General features: G+C 30.4%; 8 protein-coding genes and 5 pseudogenes across 13 annotated transcripts, besides 4 other annotated features; 9 read left to right on the top strand and 4 right to left on the bottom strand.

Moving 5' to 3' along the window:
- Window positions 1-773: part of a mobile genetic element that runs on past the window's edge.
- Window positions 774-1,528: 755 nt separating this feature from the next.
- Window positions 1,529-8,291: a mobile genetic element.
- Window positions 1,833-2,231, top strand: TVAGG3_0883760 (uncharacterized protein; the record flags this gene model as incomplete). Its single annotated transcript, XM_051250529.1, has 1 exon — window positions 1,833-2,231. One exon carries the CDS (start codon window positions 1,833-1,835, stop codon window positions 2,229-2,231), a length of 399 nt encoding a protein of 132 aa, XP_051086004.1.
- On the top strand, window positions 2,285-2,557 carry TVAGG3_0883750 (uncharacterized protein; the record flags this gene model as incomplete). The annotated part of the gene is made up of 1 exon (XM_051250528.1): window positions 2,285-2,557. One exon carries the CDS (start codon window positions 2,285-2,287, stop codon window positions 2,555-2,557), a length of 273 nt encoding a protein of 90 aa, XP_051086003.1.
- Window positions 2,831-3,397, bottom strand: TVAGG3_0883740 (annotated as a pseudogene). The gene has a single exon. A coding segment is annotated over exon 1 (567 nt).
- Window positions 5,928-6,672, bottom strand: TVAGG3_0883730 (annotated as a pseudogene). The gene has a single exon. A coding segment is annotated over exon 1 (745 nt).
- Window positions 8,292-9,425: 1,134 nt separating the features above from the next.
- Window positions 9,426-9,641, top strand: TVAGG3_0883710 (uncharacterized protein; the record flags this gene model as incomplete). The annotated part of the gene is made up of 1 exon (XM_051250527.1): window positions 9,426-9,641. One exon carries the CDS (start codon window positions 9,426-9,428, stop codon window positions 9,639-9,641), a length of 216 nt encoding a protein of 71 aa, XP_051086002.1.
- A 3,055-nt stretch (window positions 9,642-12,696) lies between these two features.
- TVAGG3_0883700 (N-acetylmuramoyl-l-alanine amidase family) lies at window positions 12,697-12,933 on the top strand (the record flags this gene model as incomplete). The annotated part of the gene is made up of 1 exon (XM_001316612.2): window positions 12,697-12,933. One exon carries the CDS (start codon window positions 12,697-12,699, stop codon window positions 12,931-12,933), a length of 237 nt encoding a protein of 78 aa, XP_001316647.1.
- A 309-nt stretch (window positions 12,934-13,242) lies between these two features.
- Window positions 13,243-13,910, top strand: TVAGG3_0883690 (annotated as a pseudogene). The gene has a single exon. A coding segment is annotated over exon 1 (668 nt).
- A 396-nt stretch (window positions 13,911-14,306) lies between these two features.
- Window positions 14,307-19,368: a mobile genetic element.
- TVAGG3_0883680 (uncharacterized protein) lies at window positions 16,704-17,375 on the top strand (the record flags this gene model as incomplete). The annotated part of the gene is made up of 1 exon (XM_001319510.2): window positions 16,704-17,375. One exon carries the CDS (start codon window positions 16,704-16,706, stop codon window positions 17,373-17,375), a length of 672 nt encoding a protein of 223 aa, XP_001319545.2.
- Window positions 19,369-24,492: 5,124 nt separating the features above from the next.
- Window positions 24,493-27,955: part of a mobile genetic element that runs on past the window's edge.
- Window positions 25,773-26,108, bottom strand: TVAGG3_0883660 (uncharacterized protein; the record flags this gene model as incomplete). The annotated part of the gene is made up of 1 exon (XM_051250526.1): window positions 25,773-26,108. One exon carries the CDS (start codon window positions 26,106-26,108, stop codon window positions 25,773-25,775), a length of 336 nt encoding a protein of 111 aa, XP_051086001.1.
- On the bottom strand, window positions 26,612-26,729 carry TVAGG3_0883650 (uncharacterized protein; the record flags this gene model as incomplete). The annotated part of the gene is made up of 1 exon (XM_051250525.1): window positions 26,612-26,729. A coding segment is annotated over one exon (118 nt), but the record flags the coding sequence as incomplete, so codon positions are not given.
- On the top strand, window positions 27,168-27,322 carry TVAGG3_0883640 (annotated as a pseudogene). Its single transcript has one exon. A coding segment is annotated over exon 1 (155 nt).
- Window positions 27,342-27,689, top strand: TVAGG3_0883630 (uncharacterized protein; the record flags this gene model as incomplete). Its single annotated transcript, XM_051250524.1, has 1 exon — window positions 27,342-27,689. A coding segment is annotated over one exon (348 nt), but the record flags the coding sequence as incomplete, so codon positions are not given.
- Window positions 27,702-27,923, top strand: TVAGG3_0883620 (annotated as a pseudogene). The gene has a single exon. A coding segment is annotated over exon 1 (222 nt).

Below are 27,955 nucleotides of genomic sequence, written 5' to 3'. Positions count from 1 at the left end.
TTCGTGATCTTGGATCTGCATTAAAATGAAATGATTTGAAAGAATAAAGAATTTTGAATATATTGATCTTATTTTGATAAGCTTGGTCGTGTTTTGAATAGCTTGGCCATCTAATTCAATTATGATCTTTGAAAATTAGGTGAAATAAAACTAAACATAAATGTAAAACTAGGGATATGAAATTTTGGTTGTACACCACTTGTATGTGCCGGATACCATTGTGTCAAATTTTTTCTGAAATTAACTTTAAAAGTACTAAGTAAGATCATGAGATATAGCAATATATGTTTAAACCAACTTATATTTTGGTTGTACACCACTTGTATGTGCCGGATACCATTGTGTCAAAAATTCTGAATTAACTTTAAAAGTACTAAGTAAGATCATGAGATATAGCAATATATGTTTAAACTAACTTATATTTTGGTTGTACACCACTTGTATGTGCCGGATACCATTGTGTCAAATTTTTTCTGAAATTAACTTTAAAAGTACTAAGTAAGATCATGAGATATAGCAATATATGTTTAAACCAACTTATATTTTGGTTGTACACCACTTGTATGTGCCGGATACCATTGTGTCAAATTTTTTCTGAAATTAACTTTAAAAGTACTAAGTAAGATCATTTATTTTTGCATAATATAATGCCAATATGGTTTCTTTTGATTTTATTTCATTTATAAGCAAATCAGATTTACCCAAAAACTCCACTCCATAAGCGTTCATTTGCGAAATTAAAAAGTGACAATGGGCTAGTCTGTCCCTTTCTCTTTATGATTTAGTACTTAATCAAAATTTTCTTAATTATTATGAATTAAAATCATATCTCCAAAAACATAATAACAATATAACGGGTGATGATATGGATTATTATTATCCATATTATAAAAATGAAATTTTGAAATATCATGATAAAATAATTTCTAAAATTAAAGACAAAATTAAAAATAATGAATATACAAAGGAAAAAACTAAATCACAACTTAAACAATTGAAAGATTTCAAAAATAAAGTATTAACAGAAGAAGATATTGATGAATTATATAAATTATATAATCATGAGCCGCAAAAAACAAAGGAACAAAAACAAAAGGTGCAAAACGCCCAGGTCCTTCAGACCATAAATGAAGCACAAGCTTTAATTTATGATTCATTAGTTAAACCATATTCAGCCCGACTTTTAAATGAAGATCAACTTTTGGAATTCATCCTTCAACATAAACTCGAAGCGGGAAAGTATATCAAACCTTTATATACAGCATATTTAAAACAAATGAATAGAATACATCCAGAATTAATGAAGGGGGGAATGAAATCTAAAATCAAAGCAGATAAAATTAAACCACTTGCAACGCCAAAACCTCCAACGACAGTACCGCCTCCTCCTTCAGTTAATCCTTCATCATTCACTTTATTATATCCATTTCAAACATTAAAGAAGCAAAAAGATTTTAAAAAGGATTTCAAGATATTAAATAAACCAATTGACCCGAAAATTCAACCGTTAAAGGAAAAATTTAGTCGCCCTTCATTTGCTCCATATCCATATTCATACGAAATCGATCATCTGGAATATTCAAAAGGAAACGTTACTTATTTATTTGCCATTAACATTAACACTAGATATTTATATTGCATTCCAGTGAAAGGGAAAACAGAACAGGAAACAAGAAGGGCTATACAATACTTACTAGATCATGAAAGAGTAGATAATATCAGGGGTGATGGTGATAAAGGATTTCAGGCAGCTATGGCTCATTATTTCCCACAAATTAATTTTTTTTTCATCCTCTCCATATACGTTTCATAATAAAATAGTTGATGCGGTAATGAGAACTCTTAGAGATGCGTTAGAGGTTAACGGTCAGATATACTGGGATGGAAATCACGACTCCATCATACAACAGTTAGTATATTATTACAATAATACATGGCATAGAACTATAAACATGAAACCAGTGGAAATGAAAAATGATATTTCAAAAGAATGGGAATATATTAGAAAGCAAATGGAAAGGTTGAATGATGTTAAACGTGAACAAATTAATTCGGGGCTCATGAATTTTAAACAAGGGGATAAAGTTTTGATTCATCTCGATTATGGAAAAACTGATAAATCAATGACAAAAAGAAGACGAAGATTTGACACAATAGCTGAATTTGTTAGATATATTAACGGCAATGCATTAGTTGAAGTTGACAATAAATTAATAGAAATTCCGATTTAGTTTATTACTCCATTATATTTAAATAATATTTAATTTTTTTTATTTCGTAAGAAATGAGTGACAACAAAGCAGCCAAGAGTCCAGACAATGAATATAAAAAGAAACTAAACAGAATTAAATCAAAAATATGCTATTACAAAAAGAAGCCGCAATGCGGTGGGGCTGAAAACGATAAAGAGAGGAAAGAAATAATCGAAAAATTAGAAACTTACCGTTCAATCCTTAAACTGAGTGAAGCAAAAATAAAAGAATTTAATAGAATAAATAAATTGATTGGAAGAGATGAATTTAATAAAGATGAATTTTTAAACTCAATCCAAATTTAATTTTTATTCCTCTTCCCGAACCCTTCTGGGTTCTTCTCGGTTTTCGTGGTTTGTTGATTTTAATTCGTTCTTGCATCATTTTTATCATTTCCTCCCTTGTTATGATTCGTGGTAAATTTTGAGCTTGTGGGGTATCCATTTATATAAAAATAAAATATATTTCTGCAGTTCATCCGTTACTTCATTACCTAATTAATTACAGACATAAAATATATTTAGTTCATTCGGTAAGCCTTGACCCAAAGGTCTGGGCTCAAGCACATTCATTGAACGCGGTACCATGCGAATATAGTCACAAATGGTGGCATGTAATCTTTACCCAAGCCTGTTGGATTTGTTGTGAAAGTGTGTGAATGATTTCCTCCTGGTTCAGTTGGTCGAAAAATCTTTTTTGCTGCATTGTTATAAGATGGAGATAAAACATCATTGCCAGCTTTATATTCTGAGTTGTATAATGGGTGGTCTCTTAATGAGTGGCTATGGTCGCCAGAAAAGTTTGTCGTTCCTGTATGAGTGTGCGGTGGAAGGTTTGCTTCTTTAATTTTCTTCGAACCTCCTGTTTGCTTTGAATATCTAGCACAGTATAAGAATTTATCTACAATCTGCTTCCACGTACCAAAACCCAGAACTGTTGCGGGATTTGTTGAGTTCATTGACGTATAAATAGAACCAACAGGATATAATGTTTGAAGTATTTCATTTTTCATGCTTGTAATCACATCATTTACTTCCGACTTCTTTGCATAATTTTCATCAACATAAGTTTTATCTGCTTTAAGGTCTAAACATCCTGAAACCCATCCTGTATCAGCTTTAACTTTAAAAGTCTCCGATGTCCATTCATGATACCATTCAACCTTTTCTTTAATTTCATTATCTTTTTCATCAACATAAGTTTTATCTGCTTTAAGGTCTAAACATCCTGAAACCCATCCTGTATCAGCTTTAACTTTAAAAGTCTCCGATGTCCATTCATGATACCATTCAACCTTTTCTTTAATTTCATTATCTTTTTCATCAACATAAACCAAATTTGCCTTCTTATTTAATTCACTATCCACATATTCCTTATCCACCTTCTTCATTATGTCGTTTAGGAAACCTTCTATGAATTCCTCATTTAAATTAAATCTTCCAATCTTCAAAACTTTAGGAAATGCATTTAATGCGTAATATCTCTGTTCTTCTGGTGGAATTGATGTTATATCATCTGTTATTCCTTTAATTTTTGAATTCATAAATAAAATTTCTTTTATATTTGATATCACTGCACCACCTTTGCAAACGAATTCGAAATGGTCATTTTTCAATACTATCTCCAAATCTCCATATTTCAACCTTTGCGTTTGTTCTGCCGTCTTTGAATTATATGCATATATGGCGTATGTAATGGTCTGAAGGACCTGGGCGCTTTGCGCCTTAAGTTGCTGTTGTTTAATCATTTATTATGATTTAAAAATAAATATTTAATCCGTTATCTCATCAGCTATTTTTTCTATTTGAAATTGCCATAATATTTCATTCATAAATTCTAAATCACAATCAAATAGGTCAGTTATTCTAAATTTAATATTTGATAAATCTTTTGAATGAAGAATAAATGAATTCCCGGATAATTGAAACGGATATGATAAAGAAAATGTGTTTAAGTTGATGGATAAAATGTTTTGTATTGATGGGTAAGAGTTAGGGTCTAATGTTTGATGTGAAAATCTCATTGGGGTATTAACTTTATCACATTTGATTAAAATGAAATTGGAACCAGTGTCGGAATACAAAACATCCCCAACATCTTTTTCAAAATTTAATATCCCCAACAATGAACGAAGATGAGGAGTAAAAAATTTAATTTTCAGCGGGAATTTAATAAGGTTATTTATTTCATCAAGTTCAAAAAGTTTATCAGGTTTTGATTTAAAATTTTCTTCATACCATACGATAAATGATTCATTTAAATAACTTAAAATCGTGTTAATATCCCATTTCGCTATCACATTATTTATATACATATCATACATTTTTTCATGGTCATCTTTAATAAATGATATATAATCTGAAGGGTCTAAAAGAATGGGATTAAATTTACCACTCACAGAAACGAGAGTAACATTATAAATTCCGCTAACTGTTAAATTTAATTCACAGTTTTATTCGAAATAATATTGATAATTGACATTTTTATTACGATTAAAAATATGGTAAAGCGTTATTTTCCAGTGATAAATAAAACTAGAATAAGATTACCTCAAGAATTCATAAATTCAACGAATAAGAAATTCATTCATGTTATAAATTTTAGTGTTTTCAGAAAATATGAGTCAATGTCATATTCATCAACAGGTTATATTTCACTTCATTCAAATTTAGTTCAATCAAACCCATATAATGACCATTTCATAAGATTTTCAGATGGTATTAAAAATGTAATTGATAGATTAAAATATGAACAGATTGACAATATCGAATTTTTGGAATTTTGGTTTAAATATCCCGATGGAAAAAAGATTGAAGTTAAAGATAAAGCTGATACTATAACAAAAACAATTACAATGACCGATCCGGATAGTGGGGAACAAAAAGAAATAAAACAAACGATAGAAACTGGTGAAAGGTCAATTATTATTGATTATGATTCAAAGGATTATTATTCGATAATGTTAATGCTTGAATATTAAATAGCCTTAACAAAGAATTTTTCAAGTGATATTTTATATTCATCAACTATTTTATTATAAATATCATTATATGTTAAATGAAGTTCAGTTGTTGTTCCGTTCTTTGATATCTTAATTGTGCTAATATCCTTTATAGGATTTATTTTTGCAACTGTTCCGCAGCATGAAACCTCATCATCTATGAAAAATTGAATCTTAACGTCTGAATCTTGAACATCACAAAGAATGGCGATAATGTGAATTAATGATTCATAAGGTAAAATAATTAAACCGGATTGGTCAATTAAATTTATTATTGAATCATAATTATTAATTATTATATCACGGTAAATTTTCATTAATTCAGAATTAATGTCTATTTTATATGGGTTCTCGATGTTTGATGAAAGAGGTGGGGGTATGTTGGATAAGTGGGAATTTCAACAGGTTCTTTACCGGGTTCAGATAAAATGATTGGGTCTCCATCTTCTTTATTTTGCTCCTCCTCCTTTTCGGTAAGTCACGAGTTAATAAATTTGGTTGAGTTGCTGACCTTGTTAATTCAGGGCTAACATTAACTTTAACATTTTGAATAATTCGTGATTTATCATCATTTACGTTATAACCAACCGTAATCTCTGCTTTTGCGTTAGTGTTCTTTTGACTAGTGAAACGTCTTCTCATTTATATTCGAATAAAAAAATATATTTAAACTTTTATTTTGCTGGAAGTTTTGAATCTATTATTCCCTGTATTTGTTCTTGAAGTTGATTTTTAGCTGGTTCATTGTAATTAATAGACCTAATATATTCATTAATTGCATTCTTATAATCATCTGATTTCTCAAATTTTCTTTTATCTAATTCCTTAACTAAATCATAAGTTAAACCTCGTTGCTGATATAATGGTTTCTTAATTAAATCTTTGAATGCTTGAGATAAAGCACCTGATGCAATTCTTGCTACTATAATTGGTTGGAATTGATGTTTAAGTTCATCTTTAACATTTGCGAAAACTGGATCGAATAAAGCAACTTTAAAGAATTTCTTAGCTGAAATTTCAGGTCTAATATTTGCATATTGACCATCAAACTGGTTAGAATATCGTGGTAATCCATCCGGTCCCTCTTCAATAGCATTTAATTCTTCATTGAAATAAGAATATGGATTATAACGGTATGAATTAATTGGACCATTTTCACCTTCTCCAATGTATTGTTTAACAGCTTTTCCATTTTCATCAAATTGCATAGGATAACGTTCATTATATGCTTTACGTTTAGGATAATCAGATAGTTAATTTATAACCATTTATGACTTTAATATTACCTTGACCATCAGTAACGAAAACTTCATTTATACCATCAGGTTTTCCATTTGGACCCGTAATGTCTGCTTCGTGTGCTTCCCAATTTGGACCTTGACGTTTGGCATATGCTTGAGCTTCTGGTAATGTTAAAACGTTTCTCATTTGTTTAACATCTTTTTGCAGACCAGCAACAATATGAACTAATTCTTTCATTCCATCAGGAACTTTCATAGTTCTATTATATGCACCCTTTTTTGTTTGTTCCTTGTTTTAATGGAACCTGTAGAAGATTTGCCATTTCTGTCATGTTTAATTATAAAAAAAAATAAAATTAATTATAAAAAGTTAATCAAATTTAACACTTCCTTTATTTAAATCAACTATTATTTTTCCATGTTCACCTAATTGCTGATATTGTGTGTAAAGTTCATTAATGCTCATTGGTAAATTCACTTGATAAAGCATAACGTTCAACTGTTGACGACTAAACCCACTGAAAATGAAAAGTGTTGATAGATTTGATTTAATGTTTGTGCTTAATGCTTTGAAATATTGAACAGCCATAAAGAATGAACACTGAATGTGTCGACATTGAGTTAATAACTGATTAAAATATGATTTCTCATTTGTTATTAGTTTTGATTTCACTGCATCATCTAGAAAAATGAGTGAATGCAAAAATTCTCTATCAAAATTTGAAATAGAAAGTGTTTCAAATAATTCATCCCGTTGTTTATCAATAATTTTATCCTCTAATCCTTGCTTCTTGATTGTATTATATAATTCTTTATACATTAAAAAGTTTTTTAAATAATCTTCTGCTTCTTCTTGTGATAAATAAATAATTGGAATTTTGATTAAATGCTTTAAAGATTCAAATGTATCATCTGAAGGTGAACCTGAACGGTTGATATAAATTAACACATGTGAATAGGGGGAAGTGTTAGCAATAATGATAATTTGTTTTAATATCGTTAATGTTTTACCTTTATTCTGTTTACCAATTGCTGCAGTGATTGAATTTAAGTAACATTCAGAATATGGAATTTTCATTAATTTTTCCTTAGATAGAGCATTTCTATTATCACTCAATGCTTCATTAATCATATCATCTACGTATGTATTATATACTCCTGCTAATTCTTCATAAGGGTGGATGAATTTAAATCCATTTAATCAAAAATAAATTTATAATTTTAAACATTTCTATTCATCAATATTTCATCATATGAACTTCTATACTGTGGTGGTGTACCTGTTGGATGATATTTCAAACCTTCATCCGGTGTCCATGTCCAATATGTAGTCCTAGTAAACCAAACCTGAGGAGGATTTGTCACCTTTGAACAGTAAGTGTCATTTTCACCCTGAATGATTGGATAAGCTTTCACTTGTACTGTAACTTGTGAGTTGAAAGTTTCTAATCCATCAAAGAATATACCCGCTCCATCACGTTGAACTGGAATAGTGCATAAGAATGAAGTTTGGTCTTTCCATGTTCTAGCTAATGGCGCGCCATCATCTGCATTCAGTGGTCTAGTTAATGAGTCCTCGTATTCTTCTGTGCATTCATTCACTCCATCTAAATCAGAAGCTTGAAGCATACGTGTAAAGAATATGTCGCCCACTGTGGTCATCGCTTGATCGGGGAAGTTTCTGGAATCTATAGTGACCTGAAGACCTCGAAGCATTGGATTTTCTAAAACTGTTCTTTGCATTGCATTCTTCGGAAATGTTAACACAACATCTGTAACATTATGAAGAGCGTATGAGAAATCTGAGCTAATACCTTCAGGAGTGATGCAACCTCCATTTAGTGAACGAACGTCAATATGTTGAGCTGGAATCATGAATGGATCTTCCTTACTAAATAAACGTGGTATTGCTTTAACTGATTCTTCAATTAAACCGTATCCTGGTGTAATGCATTTATCCTCTAAAACTTCCATCTTTGTGCATGAAATAATAACGTCATCAACTGTTGCGTCAGCAGATGTAGCGGCTAAGCTTGTAATTAATTTGGCAGGAAGTCCGATTTGTTGGAATTTGCGATCATATTTATAAACATGATTCATAATCTTTTCATAATTTTCATCAGTTATCTTTTCATAAACGTAATTTTGTAAATCAGCAACTCTTAACGGGTCAACCTGACAAAATACTAAAGTATCCCTGAAAACATAATATTTAAGAATGATATCACCAAATGATTTAGGATAATCATCGAACGCCTGAAATGCTAACAAATCATTTACCGGAATAATCATATCAAAAGTGACATCAACTTCTTCATTTGCTTTCTTGAAAACTTCTGAAGGGTCAATATATTTACCACATACTGAGTTATCATATTTTTGAACATTATTATATAACGAATGAACAAACTTTTTAACTTTCCTTTCTGATTTTGGTTTATATGTTGCAAATGCGAAAGATTCACGGGCGCAATCCATCTGAAGATAACCGGCATCACCTCTTTCAGTTTCTACTTCTAATTGTTTAAAGTTTTGATTTGATGATTTGTAACCAACGAATAAACGCATGCATTTAAAAGCGGCATCACATGTGAAAGCTTTATTTGAAACTAGAGTTACTTTAACTTTACGCTTAATATATGTGTCACCTAATTGGTTCACATCATGAGCTGGATTTGTAATTCTTAAATGAGTTTGTTTATCATCAAAATATGGAGTATCAGAGTCATAGCATGAACTTTCAAGTTCTCTATAATATCTTCTTCCGTCATTCTTTGCGAATATTTCATTTATCTTTTCGAATGAATGAAACACATTTCCATTAATTGGTTTAGTGTTTGGCACTAAATAGTTAGTCGTCATTTATTAATAAATAAAAATTCAAAATTAAAAGATGAAAATGAATTTTTAATTTTAATGAAATAATTAATTATGGCTGCAGGTATATTTAAGAAACTGTGGGATAGAGTAAAAAGAGGAGCGAGTAAAGTTTGGGAAACAATGAAGAAGGGAGCAAATTGGATATTTAAGAATAAAGAAGCAATTAGTGACGTAGCTGAATCAATAACACCAAAAGCTGCCCCAATAAGAGAAATTTTAAATAAAGGAGAAAAAGTTTATCAAAGACTACAACCAATACTAAGATAAAAATAATATTTATTTTTCCACTATCTACCTCCTATTTTATTAAGTATTCCTTCAGCTATTCCACCAATTGCGTTACCTGCTTGTGCTCCCATCGCCGGATTACCTGCTTTAGTACCTAATACTCCACCTATGATAGTTCCTGCCGTTTTCGCTACTGGTGCCAAAAAGTTTGCAACAGGTTTAATAACCTTTTTATAAACCCAACCCGCAGCTTTCTTAATTCCATCCCATAATTTTTTAAAGAATCCTGCCGCCATTTCTGATTTAATATTAATTAAAAAATATATTTCATCACTTATATTCTAATTTTTATTTAATGATAAATGAAACCGATTTTAAAAATAAATGAAACAGAGGAAGAAATAAATGAAAGTGAAAATGTTCAACAAAAAATAAACGTTGTTAAACCAATTACTGAAATAAAAATTTTTTCATCTGTTGAAGAATTTAATGACTATTATGCTAATAATAAAAAATTATTTGAAGAATTGACAATGTAAATTGAATAAAATGTTTAAAGTTAATGGATTCAAAATTTCAAAAATAAAAGGAGTGGTTAGTTTGAAATCTATTCCTCAATCAAGAATCACCTCATTAATGAAAATAGATGATTTAACAAAAAGAATAGAAGAGATTGAAGAAAGAATGAATCAAATAATTGATTTCATAAATTCAAATAATCATTAGTTTCTTAAAGTTCAATGTTGAACTCATCAAATTCTTCTTCATCATCATCATTACCATTACCTTTAGCGAGTTTATTTACTCTTTCAATTTATTTTTGATAGTCTTTCGTTTAATTTTTTCTGAAGTTTTTCGTTACCAAGTTCTAAAATTTTACATGGATGATATTTAAACCCGTTAAATTCTTTTTCCTCAGTTTTAATCATTAATCTACAAAGAACTTTAGTGAGGTGGTTTTGTTGTTTAAACCATTTATCCTTAATATTTGTTATAAATTCAATATCCGGAATTAATTCCCAAATTTTTGAATTTTCGATTAATTTACCATCAAATGCAAAAGCAATAGGTTTAATATTAAACTTACCTTTATAAAATAAACTTTGTATGTAATCATCAAAATAAACGTCTACTTATTTAACCTGGGTGAGAATTGGTGAAAGTTTATCCAGTAATTGATTCACAGTCACGAATTTTTTTCCGTTCATTTCTTACGAATTAAAAAAATAAATTATTCAAAAATGTAAGACATGAATTTTTAAAGTTTATTTTTTAAAAATTTTTTTATTTTATTCATGAAAATAATTATTTCTAATTTCTTTTACTCTCTCGTATATACTAGATTTAAAGAATTCAGAACATTTCCCATAATCTCCTAAATGTTTTCTTATCCCTAACGTGTGCCAGTTATTATATGAAACTGAATAAACTTTATCTTTATCTTTACACCTTTCATCACTTCCAATATATTTATATCTCAGTTTTGATTTAGCATTTTCATATTCATTAGCGTTTAATAATTCACAGTCTTCCTTTTTAAATATATGTTTAAGATATTCAGGATTTAATACTCTACGTTTATATGCTCCTAACTTAGTCTAAAGGTTTTTCTACAAAATTTAGGAATTCCATCCTCTTTAATGTCATCAATGATTTCCATTTCATTATTTTCAATTTCTTCTTCTCGTTTATGAGGTCTTTGATTATGACTCCATTGATTCCATGAAATTAAATATTCTTTATCATTATATTTATACCTCATTAGCTTATTTTGGCTTTCATATTCATTTAATAATTCACAATCTTCATTTTTAAATTGAAGTTTAACCCATTCAGGATTTAAACAATGTTTAATTAATCGCGGAATATCTGACATCATCTATATATAGCTTCTTTTATAAAAGATAAAAAAATTAATTATTTTAAAATTAATGTTAATTTTTTAATGATTTATAAATAAATATATTTTAATGCATCGTCTATATATAGATGTAACAAAAAAAGTCACACAACCCTTCATATCCTACTACTAATGGTAATGTTATTCAAATTTAAGATATTTTAATATTGATTCAACATTATACTGAAAGCGTGAAATATGTGCCATAAATTGATAAAATCTAATTTGAAATATTAAGTGCAGTCCAGAACAAAGCTTCACCATTCCATGAACTTAAAAAGACCAATTAGTACAAATGTTAAATATATTTATTACTTCATATCATAATGAAATTATAAAATCAGAATAATTAGCAAAATTTTTGGTAATTCTATTACAATTCATCTTTTATACTATTTATATTAATTTTTTAAAATGTGTTTAGTATATAATATTTATTACTAATTTATTTAATAATGTCGCGCTTTCTTACGAATTCATGACTTAAAAAACGTAAGAAAAAATTAGTAGTAGGGTATGAAGGGTTGTGTGACTTTTTTTGTTACATCTATATATAGACGATGCATTAAAATATATTTATTTATAAATCATTAAAAAATTAACATTAATTTTAAAATAATTAATTTTTTTATCTTTTATAAAAGAAGCTATATATAGATGATGTCAGATATTCCGCGATTAATTAAACATTGTTTAAATCCTGAATGGAATCAATGGAGTCATAATCAAAGACCTCATAAACGGGTAAAAAGAAATTAGAAACTAATGATTATTTGAATTTATGAAATCAATTATTTGATTCATTCTTTCTTCAATCTCTTCTATTCTTTTTGTTAAATCATCTATTTTCATTAATGAGGTGATTCTTGATTGAGGAATAGATTTCAAACTAACCACTCCTTTTATTTTTGAAATTTTGAATCCATTAACTTTAAACATTTTATTCAATTTACACGTTGTCAATTCTTCAAATAATTTTTTATTATTAGCATAATAGTCATTAAATTCTTCAACAGATGAAAAAATTTTTATTTCAGTAATTGGTTTAACAACGTTTATTTTTTGTTGAACATTTTCACTTTCATTTATTTCTTCCTCTGTTTCATTTATTTTTAAAATCGGTTTCATTTATCATTAAATAAAAATTAGAATATAAGTGATGAAATATATTTTTTAATTAATATTAAATCAGAAATGGCGGCAGGATTCTTTAAAAAATTATGGGATGGAATTAAGAAAGCTGCGGGTTGGGTTTATAAAAAGGTTATTAAACCTGTTGCAAACTTTTTGGCACCAGTAGCGAAAACGGCAGGAACTATCATAGGTGGAGTATTAGGTACTAAAGCAGGTAATCCGGCGATGGGAGCACAAGCAGGTAACGCAATTGGTGGAATAGCTGAAGGAATACTTAATAAAATAGGAGGTAGATAGTGGAAAAATAAATATTATTTTTATCTTAGTATTGGTTGTAGTCTTTGATAAACTTTTCTCCTTTATTTAAAATTTCTCTTATCTTAGTTGGGCAGCTTTTGGTGTTATTGATTCAGCTACGTCACTAATTGCTTCTTTATTCTTAAATATCCAATTTGCTCCCTTCTTCATTGTTTCCCAAACTTTACTCGCTCCTCTTTTTACTCTATCCCACAGTTTCTTAAATATACCTGCAGCCATAATTAATTATTTCATTAAAATTAAAAATTCATTTTCATCTTTTAATTTTGAATTTTTATTTATTAATAAATGACGACTAACTATTTAGTGCCAAACACTAAACCAATTAATGGAAATGTGTTTCATTCATTCGAAAAGATAAATGAAATATTCGCAAAGAATGACGGAAGAAGATATTATAGAGAACTTGAAAGTTCATGCTATGACTCTGATACTCCATATTTTGATGATAAACAAACTCATTTAAGAATTACAAATCCAGCTCATGATGTGAACCAATTAGGTGACACATATATTAAGCGTAAAGTTAAAGTAACTCTAGTTTCAAATAAAGCTTTCACATGTGATGCCGCTTTTAAATGCATGCGTTTATTCGTTGGTTACAAATCATCAAATCAAAACTTTAAACAATTAGAAGTAGAAACTGAAAGAGGTGATGCCGGTTATCTTCAAATGGATTGCGCCGTGAATCTTTCGCATTTGCAACATATAAACCAAAATCAGAAAGGAAAGTTAAAAAGTTTGTTCATTCGTTATATAATAATGTTCAAAAATATGATAACTCGGTATGTGGTAAATATATTGACCCTTCAGAAGTTTTCAAGAAAGCAAATGAAGAAGTTGATGTCACTTTTGATATGATTATTCCGGTAAATGATTTGTTAGCATTTCAGGCGTTCGATGATTATCCTAAATCATTTGGTGATATCATTCTTAAATATTATGTTTTCAGGGATAGTTTAGTATTTTGTCAGGTTGACCCGTTAAGAGTTGCTGATTTACAAAATTACGTTTATGAAAAGATAACTGATGAAAATTATGAAAAGATTATGAATCATGTTTATAAATATGATCGCAAATTCCAACAAATCGGACTTCCTACCAAATTAATTACAAGCTTAGCTGCTACATCTGCTGAGGCAACAGTTGATGACGTTATTATTTCATGCACAAAGATGGAAGTTTTAGAGGATAAACGTATTACACCAGGATACGGTTTAATTGAAGAATCAGTTAAAGCAATACCACGTTTATTTAGTAAGGAAGATCCATTCATGATTCCAGCTCAACATATTGACGTTCGTTCACTAAATGGAGGTTGCATCACTCCTGAAGGTATTAGCTCAGATTTCTCATACGCTCTTCATAATGTTACAGATGTTGTGTTAACATTTCCGAAGAATGCAATGCAAAGAACAGTTTTAGAAAATCCAATGCTTCGAGGTCTTCAGGTCACTATAGATTCCAGAAACTTCCCCGATCAAGCGATGACCACAGTGGGCGACATATTCTTTACACGTATGCTTCAAGCTTCTGATTTAGATGGAGTGAATGAATGCACAGAAGAATACGAGGACTCATTAACTAGACCATTGAATGCAGATGATGGCGCGCCATTAGCTAGAACATGGAAAGACCAAACTTCGTTCTTATGCACTATTCCAGTTCAACGTGATGGAGCGGGTATATTCTTTGATGGATTAGAAACTTTCAACTCACAAGTTACAGTACAAGTGAAAGCTTATCCAATCATTCAGGGTGTAAATGACACTTACTGTTCAAAGGTGACAAATCCTCCTCAGGTTTGGTTTACTAGGACTACATATTGGACATGGACCGGATGAAGGTTTGAAATATCATCCAACAGGTACACCACCACAGTATAGAAGTTCATATGATGAAATATTGATGAATAGAAATGTTTAAAATTATAAATTTATTTTTGATTAAATGGATTTAAATTCATCCACCCCTTATGAAGAATTAGCAGGAGTATATAATTACATACGTAGATGATATGATTAATGAAGCATTGAGTGATAATAGAAATGCTCTATCTAAGGAAAAATTAATGAAAATTCCATATTCTGAATGTTACTTAAATTCAATCACTGCAGCAATTGGTAAACAAATAAAGGTAAAACATTAACGATATTAAAACAAATTATCATTATTGCTAACACTTCCCCCTATTCACATGTGTTAATTTATATCAACCGTTCAGGTTCACCTTCAGATGATACATTTGAATCTTTAAAGCATTTAATCAAAATTCCAATTATTTATTTATCACAAGAAGAAGCAGAAGATTATTTAAAAAACTTTTTAATGTATAAAGAATTATATAATACAATCAAGAAGCAAGGATTAGAGGATAAAATTATTGATAAACAACGGGATGAATTATTTGAAACACTTTCTATTTTCAAATTTTGATAGAGAATTTTTGCATTCACTCATTTTTCTAGATGATGCAGTGAAATCAAAACTAATAACAAATGAGAAATCATATTTTAATCAGTTATTAACTCAATGTCGACACATTCAGTGTTCATTCTTTATGGCTGTTCAATATTTCAAAGCATTAAGCACAAACATTAAATCAAATCTATCAACACTTTTCATTTTCAATGGGTTTAGTCGTCAACAGTTGAACGTTATGCTTTATCAAGTGAATTTACCAATGAGCATTAATGAACTTTACACACAATATCAATTAGGTGAACATGGAAAAATAATAGTTGATTTAAATAAAGGAGGTGTTAAATTTGATTAACTTTTTATAATTAATTTTTATTTTTTTATTTATAATTAAACATGACAGAAATGGCAAATCTTCTACAGGTTCCATTAAAACAAGGAACAAACAAAAAGGGTGCATATAATAGAACCATGAAAGTTCCCGATGGAATGAAAGAATTAGTTCATATTGTTGCTGGTCTTCAAGAAAGTTTAAACAAATGAGAAATGTTTTAACATTACCAGAAGCTCAAGCATATGCCAAACGTCATGGTCCAAATTGGGAAGCACACGAAGCAGACATTACGGGTCCAAATGGAAAACCTGATGGTATAAATGAAGTTTTCGTTACTGATGGTCAAGGTAATATTAAAGTCATAAATGGTTATAAATTAACTGTATCTGATTATCCTAAACGTAAAGCATATAATGAACATTATCCTATGCAATTTGATGAAAATGGAAAAGCTGTTAAACAATACATTGGAGAAGGTGAAAATGGTCCAATTAATTCATACCGTCATAATCCATATTCTTATTTCAATGAAGAATTAAATGCTATTGAAGAGGGACCGGATGGATTACCACGATATTCTAACCAGTTTGATGGTCAATATGCAAATATTAGACCTGAAATTTCAGCTAAGAAATTCTTTAAAGTTGCTTTATTCGATCCAGTTTTCGCAAATGTTAAAGATGAACTTAAACAGCAATTCCAACCAATTATAGTAGCAAGAATTGCATCAGGTGCTTTATCTCAAGCATTCAAAGATTTAATTAAGAAACCATTATATCAGCAACGAGGTTTAACTTATGATTTAGTTAAGGAATCAGATAGAAGAAAATTTGAGAAATCAGTTGATTATAAGAATGCAATTAATGAATATATTCGGTCTATTAATTTCGATGAAACAGCTAAAAATCAACTTCAAGAACAAATACAGGAAATAATAGATTCAAAAGTTCCAGCAAAATAAAAGTTTAAATATATTTTTTTTATTCGAATATAAATGAGAAGACGTTTCACTAGTCAAAAGAACACTAACGCAAAAGCAGAGATTACGGTTGGTTATAACGTAAATGATGATAAATCACGAATTATTCAAAATGTTAAAGTTAATTTTAGCCCTGAATTAACAAGGTCAGCAACTCAACCAAATTTATTAACTCGTGACTTACCGAAGAATGAGGAGAATGAAGAAAACCATGAGAATGGAGACTCAATCATTTTATCTGAACCTGGTAAAGAACCCGTTGAAATTCCCACTTATCCAACATACCCCCCACCTCTTTCATCAAACATCGAGAACCCATATAAAATAGACATTAATTTTGAATTAATGAAAATTTACCGTGATATAATAATTAATAATTATGATTCAATAATAAATTTAATTGACCAATCCGGTTTAATTATTTTACCTTATGAATCATTAATTCACATTATCGCCATTCTTTGTGATGTTCAAGATTCAGACGTTAAGATTCAATTTTTCATAGATGATGAGGTTTCATGCTGCGGAACAGTTGCAAAAATAAATCCTATAAAGGATATTAGCACAATTAAGATAACAAAGAATGGAACAACAACTGAACTTCATTTAACATATAATGATATTTATAATAAAATAGTTGATGAATATAAAATATCACTTGAAAAATTCTTTGTTAAGGCTATTTAATATTCAAGCATTAACATTATTGAATAATAATCCTTTGAATCATAATCAATAATAATTGACCTTTCACCAGTTTCTATTGTTTGTTTTATTTCTTTTTGTTCCCCACTATCTGGATCAGTCATTGTAATTGTTTTTGTTATAGTATCAGCTTTATCTTTAACTTCAATCTTTTTTCCATCGGGATATTTAAACCAAAATTCCAAAAATTCGATATTGTCAATCTGTTCATATTTTAATCTATCAATTACATTTTTAATACCATCTGAAAATCTTATGAAATGGTCATTATATGGGTTTGATTGAACTAAATTTGAATGAAGTGAAATATAACCTGTTGATGAATATGACATTGACTCATATTTTCTGAAAACACTAAAATTTATAACATGAATGAATTTCTTATTCGTTGAATTTATGAATTCTTGAGGTAATCTTATTTTAGTTTTATTTATCACTGGAAAATAACGCTTTACCATATTTTTAATCGTAATAAAAATGTCAATTATCAATATTATTTCGAATAATAGTTGTGAATTAAATTTAACAGTTGGTGGAATTTATAATGTTACTCTCGTTTCTGTGAGTGGTAAATTTAATCCCATTCTTTTAGACCCTTCAGATTATATATCATTTATTAAAGATGACCATGAAAAAATGTGTGATATGTTTATAAATAATGTGATAACGAAATGGGATATTAACATGATTTTAAGTTATTTAAATGAATCATTTATCGTATGGTATGAAGAAAATTTTAAATCAAAACCTGATAAACTTTTTGAACTTGATGAAATAAATAACCTTATTAAATTCCCGCTGAAAATTAAATTTTGTACTCCTCATTTTCGTTCATTGTTGGGGATATTAAATTTTGAAAAAGATGTTGGGGATGTTTTGTATTCTGACACTGGTTCCAATTTCATTTTAATCAAATGTGATAAAGTTAATACCCCAATGAGATTTTCACATCAAACATTAGACCCTAACTCTTACCCATCAATACAAAACATTTTATCCATCAACTTAAACACATTTTCTTTATCATATCCGTTTCAATTATCCGGGAATTCATTTATTCTTCATTCAAAAGATTTATCAAATATTAAATTTAGAATAACTGACCTATTTGATTGTGATTTAGAATTTATGAATGAAATATTATGGCAATTTCAAATAGAAAAAATAGCTGATGAGATAATGGATTAAATATTTATTTTTAAATCGTAATAAATGAATAAACAACAGCAACCACAACAACTTAAGGCACAAAACGCCCAGGTCCTTCAAACCATTACATACGCCATATATGCATATAATTCAAAGACGGCAGAACAAACGCAAAGGTTGAAATATGGAGATTTGGAGATAGTATTGAAAAATGACCATTTCGAATTCGTTTGCAAAGGTGGTGCAGTGATATCAAATATAAAAGAAATTTTATTTATGAATTCAAAAATTAAAGGAATAACAGATGATATAACATCAATTCCACCAGAAGAACAGAGATATTACGCATTAAATGCATTTCCTAAAGTTTTGAAGATTGGAAGATTTAATTTAAATGAGGAATTCATAGAAGGTTTCCTAAACGACATAATGAAGAAGGTGGATAAGGAATATGTGGATAGTGAATTAAATAAGAAGGCAAATTTGGTTTATGTTGATGAAAAAGATAATGAAATTAAAGAAAAGGTTGAATGGTATCATGAATGGACATCGGAGACTTTTAAAGTTAAAGCTGATACAGGATGGGTTTCAGGATGTTTAGACCTTAAAGCAGATAAAACTTATGTTGATGAAAAAGATAATGAAATTAAAGAAAAGGTTGAATGGTATCATGAATGGACATCGGAGACTTTTAAAGTTAAAGCTGATACAGGATGGGTTTCAGGATGTTTAGACCTTAAAGCAGATAAAACTTATGTTGATGAAAATTATGCAAAGAAGTCGGAAGTAAATGATGTGATTACAAGCATGAAAAATGAAATACTTCTGTCATAAGACGAAATGGTGGAAGTGAGGTGAAGTAAAGATGAGCAACCACTAAAAGCAGATTTTCCGATTGATGTAACTGTATCAGGAATTGTAATATTTGTTAAAGATGAGCAACCACTAAAAGCAGATTTTCCGATTGATGTTACCTTAACAGGAAATGTAATGTTTGTTAAAGACACACAATCACAAAAAAGTCTCCAAAATTGCGAATATAATTTTTTTGGTAATACTATATTTGCCATTGAACTGCAACCTCTAAATACATAGTCACTAAAGTAAACAAAATTTGCATTAAATAAGATATCAACATTTGTTAATGAACTGCATGCCCCGAATGCATACTTCCACAGAGTCAAATCCCCACTTCGAAGTGTAATACTCTTTAATGATCTGCATGCATAGACTGCAGCATACCCAATAGATACTGCATTTTCAATGAATGAGATATTAGTCAATGAGCTGCAATTTCCAAATGCATAATCTTCTACCCCATAAACCAAATTAGGAATTAAAAAATTAATTAAAGATATGCAATTTTGAAATGAATATTCCGGAATAATAGTTATTTTATTTGGCATTACAATACTAGTTAATGATGTACAGTCACTAAATACAAATTTTCCAATTGATGTTACACTATTAGGAATTGTAATATTCTTTAAAGATGTACAGCCACTAAATGCATAATTTCCAATTGATGTTGTACTATTTAGAATTGTAATATTCCATAAAGATGTACAGCCATTAAATGCATAATTTCCAATTGATACTATATTATCCGAGATAATAAAATTAGTCAATGAGATGCAACGCTGAAAAGTATAATTTTCAATGCATTTAAATCTATTTGGAGGTTCAAAATAAGTCAAGCATGGGCAATCACATAATATTCCTTCTCCAATTGATAATACACTATTTGGAATTGTTATATATATCAATGAAGTGCAACCTTTAAATGTATAATTTCCAATTGATGTCACGCTATTTGGAATTATGATTTTTGTTATTGAAGTACAATCACAAAATGTGTAATTTCCAATAAATAATATACTACTTGGAATTGTAACATGTGCTAAAGATCTGCAACCTCGAAATATTGAATATTCGATAGTTGTCAAACTATTAGGAATTTCAAAATGAGTTAGATTTGTGCAATCTTTAAATGCAAAACTTCCAATTGATGTTACATTATTTGGGATTATAATGTTTGTTAATGATGAACAAGAATAAAAAGCATATTCTCCAATATTTGTTACACTATTTGGGATTGTAATATTTGTTAATGATGAACAAGAATAAAAAGCATATTTTCCAATATTTGTTACACTATTTGGGATTGTAATATTCTTTAATGAATTACAGCCATAGCACGTGGCATTATCTATACATGATAAACTATTAGGAAACACAATATTTGTTAATGATTTACAATAATAAAATGCATTGACTCCAATTGATTCAATAAGGTTATGAAGTTTAATGGAAGAAATACCAACATTGCAAAAGCAGCCATCAGAAATATGACGAACATAGCTAGGTACAATAAATTCTCCTGAGTATCGGCTGATAACTCTATATAATGTTGAATTGTCAATCTCAGTATAAATTGATTTAGTATCGCTTTTGAATTTCGAATTTTCTGGATCAACTGTAATATTGGTTAATGGGCAATTATGAAATGAGAAAATGTTTATTGTTTGGAAACCTTTTGGAATAAATATTGAAGATAGTATTGTGTCAGCAAAGCAATATTCATGGAATTCAAATAATTTTGAATTAAAGGAAATATTTATTTCTATTAATTTGGAATATCTAAATGCAGACTCATTAATAGAAACTACAGAATCAGGCAAAATTATTGATTTTAAGGGTGCACACGAGAGGATCATGTAAACTTCAGAATTTAGAACCTTATTTTTAGGCATTATCTTTGCTACCTATTTAGGCTCGAAAAGCAAAAAATATCAAAAAATACAACTTGACTCCATTATGACCCTTTCATGGAGGTAGTTTTTATCCGCTAGTATTTTCCCTTTGAATCTCTTTACAATTCGAAATCAAATTCAAAACTCAGTAGAAGAAAGGAAGAATCGACTTACTACGGTTGTAATACGAATAAATACATATATTTAATTATTTTTATTTACATAATAATTGTTTGAAGCTCATATTCCAACAAATTTTTAAATAAAAACATTAAAATGTTGAAAATGTTCATATATTTTAATAGGGTTTTGGCACTTTATTGAGGAATTACTACATACATAGTCGAACTGAACTTGAAATTTTGAAATTTAAATTATTTATCAAAATGAAAATTGAACTTGAAATTTAAAAAAAAAAAGGTATTGGGGCTTCCAGGCACTTCGTGCCCTCTAGCCCCGAAGATGTTTTGTCATTTTTCAGGGAAAAAACATTTTTATTGTATATAAAATGAATTTTACAAAACCACCGTTACCCTTCTTTGGAAATAAGAGTAGATGTAAAGATATTCTATTGAGAGAACTTAAGAAACTACCGAATGGTCTAACATTTGTAGATTTGTTCGGTGGAAGTTTCTATATATCTCATTTGTGCCATACTGTATTTCCTGACTCAAAGATTATATGCAATGACTTCGACAACTATATGGACCGTCTCAAACATATACCAGACACTAACAAAATATTGAAAGAGTTAAAAGAAAAGATACCTATAGGTAAGATGGAACGTATACCATTAGATAAGAAAAATACTGTCAGAGAGGTTTTGAAAAAAGCAGAGTATATTGACTGGGATAGTATATCTTCTAGACTATTATATAGTGGTTCTATAAGAGTTCATGACATTGAAACACTTATGTCAAAAGTTTTATATCTTAACTATACAAAGGTTTTCAAAGAGAACATAGAAAAATATACTGAGGGTATAGAGTTTGTGAGATGTCATTGGACAGAGTTGTATGAAAAAATATAAAAAAAGGAAAATGTTTTTCTTTATAGTAGACCCGCCGTTCTATAACACATGGGATTTTCAATACCAAGTAGACTGGACTTTGAGAGACTCTTTAGAAACTTTAGACGTTTTACATAACCATCCATGCTTTTACTTTACATCCGATAAAAGTGGTTTGGAAACCGTTATGAGATGGTTAGAGGACATACATGACTATGAGTTTAGATACGATAAGATAGAATATGAGAGAGGTCCTATAAACTGGAGAAAGTGTCACAACAAAGAAATTTTATTGGTAAGTAAATGTGGTTTTGAAATAGGACTACTTGTTTTAGGTTTTTTCCATTGTGTCATTTACTTATTTGACGTGGCAGAAAGATATAGAGAATATGAAGATGAACCAATGTCTGCAAATGTTCAGCATATGTACTCGTAAGAGATATTTTTATCTAATATTAAATGGACGCACAGAACTTAGCGAATGCACAGCAACCTGGACAACCAAACCGAGAATATTCCAAATGAAGTTAGAATACAAACTGCAATGGCAAAACTATGGTCAAGTGCCAACAGATGTAAAATGCAAACTGCCATGTCAAATGACGCTGCGTTAGGTTTGCCACCATGGTATGCAATATGAGATGGAAAGAGTTTTATACAAACCCTGAAGTGGGATATAAACAACTCTATGCAGATGACGCGAACACAGGAGTTGACCCAGAGTATGTTTTCTACCAGAGGAGAAATAGAATGTATGAGCTCCAGTTAAAAAATGCTATGGAACTCAACAGGAAACGTAAGAGACTAGGCGGACATTAGATTTTTTACATATAGTAAAATGGGTTTCTTTGGAAGAATAGGAAACTTCTTTCGAAATGTTGGAAGAGGTATATGGAATGGAATAAAATCTGTCGGAAGAGGAATTTGGAACGGAGTCAAAAATTTGGCAAAAGAGTAGGTCAGTTTGTTGGTATTATACCTAAAGACCCTGAACCAGAAGAACAAGCTCCTGTTATACAACAGCCTGAACTGCACCACAGTCTAGTTGGCAACCAATCCAACCTCAACCGTATTAAAAATTATATTTTTACCGTTCGATAGTAGTTGTATATGAGACTAAGTTCTAAGTAAAACGCATGGTATAATGGAAACTATTCTCTTTCTTCCATCTGTAGTAAACATACTTGAAAGTTGAAATACTTCCACTCGGCGGTTCATATAGCTTTGTAGGTTTTTCGTAAAAGTCGTTTGCCAGCATAAAAAGAGTTTTGTGCACCAGAAAATGAAGCATGAACTATAATAATCTTGGTCGAAAATTTTTCATATGTTCCATTAGGGTTTTCGACTTCATAAAAGTTCGGGTGTACTGGATATTCTGCAGGCTGATTTAACATCCTCAAAAATCTATACATGCCAAGTTGTTATATTTTGTAGAAATATAAACGTCTTCTCCAAGGTTCTATTCTATTGATTTTAAAACAGTTGCATTTTTCCTGTCATATATAATATCGAGATGGTACTCTCCTTCGTCAATGTTAAACTGGTTTGCATATTCGAGATAGATATCGTTTATTTTTTCTTGAAAAGCTTGAAAGATTGTTTCTAAGTTTACAAGCAAATTCACTTGTAAAAGTTTTCCCTGTTCAAATTTCTCATACGTACGTTTTTCTTTGTTATAGTATCGAATTTCAAAAGCGACCGTAAATGGGAAACCATGTATGGCTTCTGAAATGAACTTCATTCTACGAAAGCCAATAGCTTTTGTGACGGATGGGTCTCTTAACCATCTTAAGGGGTAGTCAAAACGATAGCCTTCATGCTTTACGGTCTCTGTCTCAAACTTTTGACCGACATTCGTAAAAAGTTCATCTAATGGTTTAGTTGTAGCAACTCTTGAATTTTCTTTTTCTATTGGAAGCATTTTTTATCTAGAATAAAAATGTCGAAAGAAACAGCGTCTATGAGAGAAATACAACACAACCGACAACTCATTTTGCAAGCTCTAAATAAGAACACAACAAACTTTTCAAACTATTCTAAGATATCTGAGTCATTGAAAGAAGGAAACTTAAAACTGACGATAAACCCATTGACAGACGAGTTTCTGTTTCAAGACAGTAAGAACCATACTGTCTGTGTAAATCCAACAAAAGGAACTTTAAACGAGAAACCTATAGATGAACTTCTTTTGAAAGCAGATGTTGACAACAAAGCTGACAAAGAGTATGTCATTGAAAAAGTTCAAGAAGAACATGACAGAGCAGATGCAACATATGCAACAAAAGAACATACTCATCCTGAACTAGCAGACAAAACATATGTTGACAATAAAATGTCAAGTGAAGTGACAAGAGCTGACAAAGAATATTCTAAAAAGACTCATACACATACCATTGCAAATATTACAAACTTACAAGAAACCTTAAACAGGAAAAGTGACGTTGGACATACACATACTATATCTGAAATAACAGACTTAAACGTTAGCCTTGAAAAGAAAGCTGACAAAGAGTATGTAGATGCAACAAAAGACTATATTTTCGCATGGACAGATAGAGCATACCCACAAAAACACCATACACATAACATCTATGACGTAGATGAACTTCAAGAAAAGTTAGATGACAAGGCGGATAAAACATATGTTGACAATAAAATGTCAAGTGAAGTGACAAGAGCTGACAAAGAATATTCTAAAAAGACTCATACACATACCATTGCAAATATTACAAACTTACAAGAAACCTTAAACAAGAAAAGTGACGTTGGACATACACACGATTTCTTCGCAACTGTTGGTATAGAAAATATTGCAGGAACGGTTGAAGAACCTGATGGAACTGGTGGGGATGTATTAAATTGGAAACCTCCTAACTTTCCACAAGGTTTAACATCGGAGGATGACATAACGACGATGAAATACACTAGATGTAGAAATGTCTATGTCATGGAGGATGAAAACAAAGTTAAATTCACTGCTCAAGATTTATATGATAAAAAAGCAGACAAAACAGAGCTTCAAACATTAAAGATTGAAATACTTCAAACACTATATCCTATAGGTTCTATTTACACGTCAATGAACTCTACCAGACCAGAAGTAGTACTTGGTCTCGGAACTTGGACTCAAATAGTCGACAGGTTTTTGTATTGTGCAAACTCTTCAAAGGAAACAGGTGGAAGTAAAACGATTTCAGGTGAAAACTTACCTGCACACAGTCACTACATAGATTTAAGTACATCTCAAGCAGGTTGGCATAAGCATAGATTTTGGGATTGGTCAGCAATGAAAAAAGGTAAAGGATATGATGTTAAAGACGACGTTCAGTTTGCTATAAATTGTTTCTGGGGTAGCACACAGGGAGAAGGAAACCATACACATCGCGTTTCAGGGTATACGCAAACAACGGGACAAAGTAAAGACTACATGCCACCTTACATGACAGTTTACGCATGGTATAGAAATGCTTAGTCGTCATTTTCAACTTCTTTAGCATATTCGTCAGGAGTTGTCTTATATTTGTTAGGAACTGTCTTTGAAAGTATACCACCTTGAACCTTAACAAGTTTGAAACGAGGTCTGACAATAGTAGTTTTATCTTCTGCTTGCAGTCTGTACATTTTGCCATGTTTGCCTAAAACTTCATAATATTCTCTTGTATACTTTCTTCTATTTTTACGAACACGAATGTGAGTACCTGTCGAGTTCCCATTGTTGTCATAGTCAATAGTATTTTCATATGGGTCGCGTTTAGGTATTTCTATTTTTACTTTGTCACCTTTCTTAAGTTTGAAGCCTGGCATTCTTTCTTGTTTGTCTCTTTTGACTAAACTATTAAATATATAGTCTTTCTCTAAGTCAGGGTTGTTTTTCATTTCTTCGGGGGAGTGGTTTCCCAAACCTTTTTGTTTACGGTATTGTAAATATTTAAAACTTGTCTCATCTTTGCCATGGAGAAGTGTCTATATTTGTCGTCATATGACATTTCATCTACCTCACCACCTTGTGGTTGATTTAAGTCTCTTAAGATTTTTATACAACTGTCAATGACACCAAGAGCAGAATGGTTTTGGTCGACAATGAAATATTGGTTTACATTTTTTGAACGCAGATAGTTTTTAATATCGTCTGATTTGAAAGAACTTTCACAGTCAGATGTCAGTTTTGTTGGATGGTATTTGTCAACGAATATTGTCAAAGCAGTTTTCACATCTAAAATATTTTTGGACTAATGGTATGGCTTCACAGTATCTTGTGTTTTGACCAACAAATATTAGCCAGTATGGTGGTCCATCTTCTCTATACCTCGGAATGTTTTCCAAGATATCCATAAACCAAGCATTTGGTGTTGAACTAAAGATTTTTACCATGAGTGCTTTCTTTGTTGCTTTAGAAACATACGGGTCCTTGTTTGAATTCGTCATTTTTAACCCATAAGAAATGGGTTTATTTGGCGCATTAGCAGGAGTCGCATCTAGATTTTTGCCCGCAGTGGGAACACAATAGCCAGAGGTGCATTTGGAATTGGAAGGAAGATTTTGAGTACATTAGGTATACTGAAAGAGAAAGCACAACCTATTATACAAACTGTACAGAAAGGTTGGGAGGTAGCACGAGATGCAGCAAATCTTATTCCAAATCCTGAAACAAGAGGAAAAGTTCAAGGATGGATGGACAATGTAGGAAGACAAGCAGGAAACTACTATAACAAAGCAAATGACTACTATAACCAAGCAGGGCACTACATGGACCAAGGTGAAAGATTCTTTAACAGAGGATATAACCATGCACAACAGTGGGTAAACAACAACCAACCTCAACCGCCTCAAACGTGGGGAATGTAAATTTTTTACTGAGATGAAATGAACAATACAGCATTGAGACAAATGGGCTCAAGATGGCTTTGTCGGCTTCCAGCAGTTACACACCACGTGTTTGTCAAGTTCTTCCTATACCTCAGGAAGTTTTAGACCGACTTAAAAAACCTCAACAACCAGTTGAAAACAAACCAAACTAAAATTTTTTACTGAGATGAAATGACCGAAGAAGTTGAAACGGTAGATTTGACACCACAAACAAAAAGTTCAGAACCATTGTCAAAACCTGTCAAAGAACTTACAGATGAAGAGAAAAATTCAATAATAGAAAGTGCCAGGTCTGGAAATACAAACTCTAACTACAAAGTCACTTTTCATAAAAATGGAACGGCAAGTATCTCAAAAAAGAAACAGACTCTCACAAATAAAATATTGAAGTCTGAAGGAGCTTTCGAGACAACAGATGGAAAAGTTTACTTCACTGACCAACAGTTCATTATAGAACATCTCATTGACTTAGAGTCGAAATATTCTAAACTTTACAACAAACACAAAAAGTTGAAAGGAAAACAAAAACAAATGGCATATGATATTTATGAAGATGTTGACGACACAACTGTTCCAGCAAGTGAGGTAAAGTCAGATGAACCGAAAAGTGACGAAAAACCAATAGAAGAAGAGAAACCAAAAACTGAAGATAAACCAAAACCAAAGTTTAGTTTCAACTAAACCAAGTCAACCTTCATTAGCTGGTATGGGTTGGCGTCAAAGACTTTTGGCAGCGGTGGTTATGTAAAGTAAAGAAAAAAATTTTTTTTATTTTTATAAAAATG

This window comes from Trichomonas vaginalis, chromosome VI, assembly GCF_026262505.1.
Source record: "Trichomonas vaginalis G3 chromosome VI, whole genome shotgun sequence".
Lineage (NCBI taxonomy): Eukaryota > Parabasalia > Trichomonadida > Trichomonadidae > Trichomonas > Trichomonas vaginalis.
The sequence above is the reverse complement of the archived record's forward strand: the minus strand, read 5'-3'. Positions and strand labels throughout refer to the sequence as shown.